Raw genomic sequence first — 8,973 nt, forward strand, 5'->3', positions numbered from 1 at the left:
AAGATTCAATATTTATTATCTTATAAATATAAAGTGTATTTTTTATTTAAAATAAAAATTCTATTAAGAGTATAAAATATTTAAAATAGTACAATTCTGGGTGTACTTATGAACTCAACGAAGAACATTAATAGGAACACTAAATCCTATCACTCGTGTGATTTACAGAGTCATATTTTGGATTCAATAATCATTTTAAGAACACGATCACTTAATTGAGCATTTTATCTTAGTCATGTAGCATCATCAATTTATTAGAAAAAGTAACTGAAACAAATTATAAGGTAAGTAATTAATGACATTAATGAATATAGCTGATATATGGGAAGCCTGATATATGCAAGCGATTGCTTGAGCTGGTGAATCTTTGAAATCATTACAAATCTTATCAAAAAAGGAAATATACTGATTGGATACATAAATTGTATACAAAACAATACGTATACTTTCGGTTTCACTATACTACCCTTGCTGTATTAAATGAGAATAAATAGAAGTTAATATTTGATTTATCTGGATCACAGGATCAAATTTTCATCAATGGTTAGATTCAGGTCTCTCAGGTCTCTCGCTAGTATCCGGTCTCTTTTGAACCTCTCCCTATATATATATATATATATATATATATATATATATATATATATATATATATATATATATATATATATATATATATTTAAAAAGCCAAACACATTGTGAACAAATTGTTTGAGATTTAGAAATCATACATCTGCCCTGTATTCACACAACTTAACTCCTTTACGAGTCATAAAGAATTGATGAAAATATAATTTCAATAATTTTCAAATCTGAACATGATTTCAGACCTACGATAACAATAACTTGCATTTTTTTTTATAACAAATACTGATTTAAAAGAAATTCTGATTTTGATTTATATCATAATATAAATTAATATTATAATATAAATTTTTAAAACTGATATGTTCTTATTTATTTTTTTAGTTTAAGGATGATGTCTTTGAGTTTAATTATGATTTCTCCGTTTAACCTTTTTGAGATATTTTTTCTTCGGTCATATAGATTTTTTTACTAGCTTATGTGTAAACAATTTAAGTGAAAAAATTATGCTTTTCAAATCCTCAATACAATGAGTTGTCAGAAATTTTTTCCCCGTCAGGATTCGTTAATTTTTAATGATTTACCGATAATAATAATATTACCTTAATTGTTATGTCCTTGAAATCGGGGAAAAATATTTGAATTTATGAAAATCCCAATTTCAGTTACGTACTTTTTGATGGGCTGGACAAAAAAACATAATCCGATCCTTCAGGCCTCGTAAACCTGAGAGTTGATCAAAATTTTAAACGGGCTTGAAATAAATCGTATCAAAATTCAAATCACATAAGCCGGGGGGCAGCGAATATTAAAAGCAAAATATCTGGCAATAAATCCTTGGCCGTCGATCGGCACAAACCCCAAATTAAATCCCTCCTCCTTGTCCAAACCCTAATTCTCCACACTTAAAAGTTACTTCTTCAACCATTTCACGCACAGGAAACTCCATAATTCTCTCCCACACGGTTCTCTCTCTCTCTCTCCCCCCCTCCCTCCCTCCCTCTCTCTCTCTCTCTCTCTCTCTCTCTCTCTCCCCCTCTCTCCCTACGTTCTTTTTAATTGCTTATACGTATACTTACAAACAATACTTGTTCATTTACTGTTTCTAATTGCTTATATATATTTGGCTAGGTTTGATTAACTGTTTAAGATTGATTATATACATTTTAATATTAGGCTTGATTGTTTAGTGTTTTGATTCTGTTCTATATTAGGCTGAGTTTACTTTCTCGATTTTGTGTTTACAGAGAGTAACGATGTCGGATTCAACTATTGTTAACGGTGTGGAGGATAAGACGATTAATATTGAAGATAATTCTGGTGACGGTGATGGTTCTGATTCGAAAGTTGCTGCACTGATGCTGAAGATTGCTGCGCTTGAACAGGAGAAGAGCGAGTTAGTTCACGAGAATGAAGTTGTGAAGGAGCGAGTTAATAAGCTTAAAGGTGAGATTGAGGAGTCTGATGCGGAGAATGAGAAATTGAAGAGTGAGACTAAGGTTTTGGATTCGATTGCTGGCCGTGCTGCACAGTTGGAGACAGAAGTTTCGAGGCTGCAGCATGATCTGATTTCGTCTTTGAATGAGAACCAGGAAGTGAATGCAGAATTGTCTGTGATGAAACAGGAGATTGAGGAATTGAGGAAGAGTGATGTGAGTAAGAGTGTCAGTTTGGAGGCTATTGAGAGGGAAAGGAATTTGTTGTTGGAGAAGATTAATAAAGATAGCGAGGCAGTTAAGGAATCAAATAGCCGGATTAGCGATTTGGAGAAGAAGATTCAGGCGTTGGAGATGCGTGATAGTGGTTATAAGAGTGATAAGATTAGGGCTGAGGAAGAAATGAAGGCGAAGATTGAGGAGAGGGATTTGAAGATTAGGGATCTGCAGAATTTGGTTGATGAATTCGAGGCGGTGTTGGAAAGGTCGAATAAGGAAAAGAAGGGGTTGGAGATTGTGAAGAATGATTTGGAAGCACTGTTGAAGCAGTCAGAAAGGAAGGTTAAGGAGATGGAGAGTAAGATGGGGTTGTTGAGTAAGGAATTAGAAGGGTCTGAGAAACTGATTAGTGGGTTGAAAGAGAAGGCAATCGAAGGAATGAATGGGGATGATGTGGTTATTGAGAGGGGAATCGTTGGTGATGATGAGAAAGGTTTCATGGGGTTCAATCTTGAATGGCCGATAATGGCAGCTTCTGCTGGTGCTATTGCTCTTTTGGCTGTCGTGTACCTTCACCATACAAAGCAGAGGTAAGGTTTTCATGGAAATGATAAGGGAGTTTGATGATCCGTTTTAGTTTTTTGAGGTGCTACACCTAATGATTGTTTTTAGAGTATTATATATACTCGCGTGATTTTGTTGGCACGTTGTAAAAACTGCAAACTTGATTAGTCTTATTATGCAGTCTAGTCTGACAGTGTTGAGAATATGTTTGATATTGCTGGATGGTTTTATATGTTCATACAACAATAATTTTGTTGGCATAATTTTAAGCCCATAAAACCAAGTGTTGATTGAAGTATTAGTAGCTTCTTCAGTTTATGTTAAATATTCGCCTGTTAAGTCTTGTGAGTTTTCTCCATCATATCAAATTGTGAGTCAAGTCCATGTTAGTTTTGGGATGGTGTGAATTCCTGACAAACTTGGATCTTGCTCTTCAGAAATTGTTACTTATCTGATTGATTATTGGTCTACTTATATTTCTTTCAAATTAGTTTAATCATTAATGTCATGTATGGGCAGCCCTTATATGTGGTAAATCTTATATGTTACAGTGTTATGATTTACATCTCTCATTCTGTATATTCTGTGATAACAGGGCCGGACTATAATTATACTTACGTCAATCCGGCATGAACTGAATCACTAGTATAGGGCTGGACTATAATTATGCTTATGTCAATCAGGCATGAAACTAAACCAGTAGTTCTCAAGTTGTTAAATGCATATTAGTAGTTAAACTATACAGGGATGACCAAAGGCGAGTGAGAGGGAATGCTAGTGTAATTGGACTTAAATTGCTAGTTTACAAGCTTTTATATCTTATATTTAGATTCAGGTAGAAAAACAGTGGGAGTTGGAAGAAAACCTTGTCTGTATAGGATTTGGTAGTGGCTAAATGTGGATCAGGCTCTGGCTGGTATAATTGGGCTGGTAGTGAGTGTCTTTAATCATGAGAGTAATAAGTCCATTATTGTGTGAGAAGGTGGGGGTGGCGACGTTTGATGATTTTGGAGCATTTTATCTTGCTTAAAAACGAATAGCAGATTTAAGCAATTACTAAAACTAAACGAAGGAACCTGATGGTATATGTGCACTATGCTTAGATGAATTTCGGAGCATTTGATCTTGGTTGAAAATGATAACAAAGTCAAACAAGTTTTAAAACTTGACCAAATAACTTGATGAATGTATAATCTTAGGTTAATATATCTTATGGTTTTAAGCCAAAGTCTTAGGTATTCAAGTGTTTAGCAGATTTCCAGTTGGCCATCTATTCTAATATTTTTTACCTCCATGTAGCAAATGTCACTCATAAACTGCTTTTCAAAAAAAAAAAAATGTCACTCATAAACTAGAATAAATCTGTAACTTTACCAGCAGTATATTGGAGCGGTCGAGGAACATATTTATTATTGGGGTTGTCTAATGTGTGCCCATGGGCACATGCTAAGCACGGAAACTCATAAATTTGGTATGTTTTAATTGGTGTAGTTGGTGTAAATGTAAGGGGGCCATCATTATTAGAGGGGTGTAAGCCAATCAAAACAAGGAAAAACTATCAAATTTTGTGCTTATGATGTGCCCAGAGAAACTGTTATTATTGATATCATTATGCAACTTAAATGCCAAGAGAGAAAAGCTTGGATGTCTGAATCAGTATGTTTGAAGAATTCTTCGTTAAAGCTGTTTTAATGAGCTAAATTTGACTTGGAGGAATGTTAAATGCCTTGGTTGCCGTGACAAAAAATCATTATAGTGTTGTTTTGTTCTTTAATATGGTTTTTAACTTCCCAAATATTGTGGGAGCTTCTTGCAAGAGAAGAGATCTTCTACGTGATACACAATATAATAAAATTATTGAAACAATACAAAATTGGGGACATTCAAAGCGGTACGGGTCTGCATCAAGAAAGTTCTCTTCAACGATCCGGGGATACACGATGGAGTTCTCGTTATGTGTCTTTAATAAGCTTGATCACTATGTTTTCTTCAGTTATTGATGTGCTTGATGTGATTGTCGAGGATGTTACGAATTCGGAACAAAAAGGCCAAGCTTGTGTCTTACTCCAAGAAATGAGAGATTCCAGATGGGATTTTTTGCTTATTGAAGTGTCTTCTTTTTGTGAGAAAAATAATATCAACATCTCAAAGATGGATGACAAGTTTGTTGATAAAGGAAGATCATGAATAAATCTCAAAATATTACGAACTTGCATCATTATCAAGTGGGATCCTTTTTTACTATCGTTGACATTCAACTTCAAGAACTAAACAATCGTTTCACAGAGACAAATGCAGAGTTACTTCTTTGCATTGCTTGTCTAAATCTTATGGACTCTTTCGCATCATTTGATAAGCAAAAGTTGATTCGGATTGCTCAATTCTATCCTTATGAATTTTCAAGGGTTCAAATTGCTGTACTTGAAGATCAGTTGGAAACTTATATTTTTGATATGAGATCCGACAATCGATTCTCAAAAGTTCAAGGCATCGGTGATCTTTTCAAGACTTTGGTTGAAACAAGGAAGAATGTTCTCTATCCTCTAGTTCATTTGTTAGTGAAATTAGCTCTAATTTTGCCGGTTGCAACGGCATCGATAGAACGAGTATTTTTGGTTATGAATTTGGTGAATACCAGACTACGTAATCGTTAGGGTTAAAAATGGGGGCGGGTTCGGGGCGGGGACTTCATTTCCCAGCCCCGCCCCATATATATTTTTCTTGCCCCGTCTCCGCCCCATTTCATGCGGGAATTTATTTTTAATCCTCATCCCCGCCCCGCTGCTATAATATTACACTTAAATAATTACTTTAAAATTCAGTAATTTTTTCTTCAGAATTTAATAGAAATATACGAGACATGTATATTAAAAGCAAAAAACTAAATATAATAGAAATCAAAGAGACATGTTATACATTGTAAAATTATAGTTTTGTGTATTATAAAATAATAATATTAAATATAATAAATATATTATATTAAATATATTTATATTAAATATATGTGGGGCGGGGCGGGGAATCCCCTCGGGGATTGAACAAATACCATACTTGTCCCATATTTTGGCGGGGTAGAAAATCATTCCCCGTCACTACCCCATTCCCCATATTAGCGGGGCGGATCTGCCCCATTCGGGGCGGGTTGGGGCGGGTTTCCCATTTTCCCCGCCCCATTTTTAACCCTAGTAATCGTTTAGGAGATACTTTTTTAAATGATTGTTTAGTTACGTATATTGTGAGGAAAATTTTTGATAGCATTAATAATGAGAAAATCATTCAAGGCTATCAAAATATGAAGTCTTGTAGGAAACAATTATGAAATGTATTAAATATAATATAATTATATTTTGATAATTATATATTCTGCCCCATTAGGTTGAAATCCTAGATACGTCCCTACTTAGAGATATCTCCTCTGTTCAAAGTTGTAAATTTAAAGATGCTTAAGGAGGGTGGCCGCATCTGGGCGGTTTTCTTGCACATTTAGGAATGGCAAAATAATCCGATCTGATGGATACCCGATCCGAAACCCGAATTTTTGGATATACCAAACCCGATTTTTTGGATTTGGATTTGATTTTTGTACCTGAAATTTTTTAGATTTGGATATGAATATGACCTCTACCGATCTGAAACCCGATCCGAAACCCGAAATCCTATCCGAACCCGATCCGAACCCGAAACCCGGAAAACCCCCCGAATATTTTATATATATATATATATATATAATAATTTAATATGATTGTGTGTGTGTGTGTGTGTGTATAACATATGTTTTTTAATTTTTTTGATGAATTTAATATAATAATCTCAATATCAATACATTAGGTTAAAGGAATAAGGGATTTTATTTAAGACAAATACTTCATTAATAATATATTGTGTAAAATATATTGTATATTGGTAATAATGAAATTTATGTGGTTTAAATTTATATTATTCTAATTTAAACAAATAGAATCGCATCCAATAATCCTAATTTTGAAAGAAAAAAAACTTAATTATCATAGTTTAGACAGGTTTAATTTTTTTTATTTTTAAATAGTTTTTTAAGATATCTGGTTGAAACCCGAAAAAACCAGACGGATTGGATTTGGATTTTACATTTTAATATCCAAACCCGAACCCGATCCGACCCGAACTATAACGGATTGGATATGGATTTCATGAAACCCGACCCGATTTGCCATCCCTATGCACATTATGTGTACACTTCACATCAAAATCCAAAAACATGAGAGAAAGGCTATGACCCAATCCCTTATATATGAAGGTTTAGAGATCAAAGCTTTGTACATCTTTTTGTTTTTCGACGATTTTTAGTTAATTTTCTGTCATCAGGCCAATGAATCCCAATATCAAAATCTGCAGCCCAACAGTTAATCTTTATGGCAAGAGATTTCTTGGTGCTATAGCCCAAGTATCCAATCTCTTATTAACCTAATATGTATTTATCCAATCTCTTATGAACCTAATATGTATTTATACTATCGTTGGCTTAATGCTCAATTTGTTACTGCTAGTCTTAATTTTCGTTTCAATATTTTTTTTACGAAGAATTGTAATTTGTTTATTGGAGAATAAAAGCGTCAGAGGTATTTATGTAATAGATCAAATAGGTTTTTTTTCTAGAGAAATACTTGGGTCAGTCGACCCCTTTAAGTTTTTGTTCTTAATTTTATATAATTAAATAATGTTGTGCAACGGTAAAAAATTACATAATATAAATAGTAAAATTTTGTTTTTTATGTTATCATTCTGGTATACACTATTCTAATAATCGTGGACATAACTTATTTATGTTGTGCAACGACAAAAAATTACATAATCTGAATATTAATTTTTTATATGTTTATTCTGATTGATCGGTAATTCACATGTAAGAAATATAAAATAGTGTGAATTATCGTACAAAACTAAACTTAACAAGAATTACCTAACAATCTAAACTTGAAAAGAAAAAACATCATCGCTATCAAATGTAACACGGAAAATTTAAGAGACAGTTTTGAATTTAAATAAAAAACCTCAAAGCTAAACTCTACCTAGACTGCATGTCAACAAATGATTAAACCAGAGTATGTAAATGATTAAAAGATAGTTGCACATATTTTATAATAGTATCCAGAGGTATCCTTTTGACTAAGATAGTCTTACCCGCCGGAAATGAAAAGAAATTAAAATCAATCTATGTTGTTTTCATTTTATCAATATTACAAAATTTGTATTCTATTTATATTCATGATCATAATGAAAATAAACTACTAATTGTACGTCTATGCTAACCATATTAATTACAAATTTTGTTTTTTTGTAATCTAATTATCAAAGTAGTTATGAATTGTTAGTTGAAAAATGGATTTATAAAGTGCATGTTTATTTCAAACATGTGTGAGAATGTTTTAAAATATTTAAGAACATTATTGTAAATTAGAAGAATAAGATTTAAATATACAAATACATACAATATTTAAAAAACAATTGTTACTTACAAAAATATTTTTAGAAGTTGTGTAGTGTGTAATCATATGATTATTATGAAATGATATACAAAAAGAATATATTTCAAAATATTTTAGAACAAAAAAGGTGAAATGTGTTTTACTAATATTTTTTTTTCTTTTAATGCAATGATTTCTATTTGTGCATGTGTGTGTTTTTGGTCGGAGACTTGAGTACCTTAGTTGCTTGCAGGTAAGAGATGATTTTTTAGTTCTATTTTTAAACCGGCTTAGGCTATTATGTTTTTGGCTAATGCATCTTCTGATGCATGCTGCTTATAATGTTTTGGCTTAGCTTATGTTAATTGCGAAAGAAATGAAGATATTCGATAGGTGAAAGGTGAGGAAAGAAAGGGTACAAAATTCAACAATTGGTGAGAAGATGATGTGTTCTGGGCGGAGTTGGGAAAAAAAATTAACCTAAACTAAATTTTGAAAAAAAAAATATTTTAACTCGATTCTTTAAGTTCTTTTTTTTTTGACAGAACTCGATTCTATAGTTAAGAATATTACAATAATAATAAAAATTTATCTTACAACCATAGCACATAATGGGAGCTCTGCTTTGAAGTTATTTTTAATTTTTTTCCATCACCTGACTGAATGTTTGCGTAAGAACAGTGGGCTGGGTCACATTTTATACTGGGCTGACTTTCAAAATCCTGGACTGG

General features: G+C 32.6%; 1 protein-coding gene across 1 annotated transcript; it reads left to right on the plus strand.

Annotated features, from left to right (window-relative positions):
- The first annotated feature begins 1,361 nt into the window (after positions 1-1,361).
- LOC108215568 (peroxisomal and mitochondrial division factor 2) lies at positions 1,362-3,001 on the plus strand. Its single transcript, XM_017388066.2, has 2 exons — positions 1,362-1,547; positions 1,830-3,001. The coding sequence occupies exon 2, from the start codon at positions 1,839-1,841 to the stop codon at positions 2,829-2,831; it is 993 nt and encodes a 330-aa protein (XP_017243555.1). The 5' UTR covers positions 1,362-1,547; positions 1,830-1,838; the 3' UTR covers positions 2,832-3,001.
- Positions 3,002-8,973: the final 5,972 nt, after the last annotated feature.

The sequence above is a fragment of the Daucus carota genome, chromosome 4 (assembly GCF_001625215.2).
Source record: "Daucus carota subsp. sativus chromosome 4, DH1 v3.0, whole genome shotgun sequence".
Classification (NCBI taxonomy): Eukaryota; Viridiplantae; Streptophyta; class Magnoliopsida; order Apiales; family Apiaceae; genus Daucus; species Daucus carota.

Coding starts and splice junctions, on each gene's coding strand:
- LOC108215568 (XM_017388066.2), top strand. CDS start 1,839: ATGTCGGATTCAACTATTGTTAACGGTGTGGAGGATAAGACGATTAAT.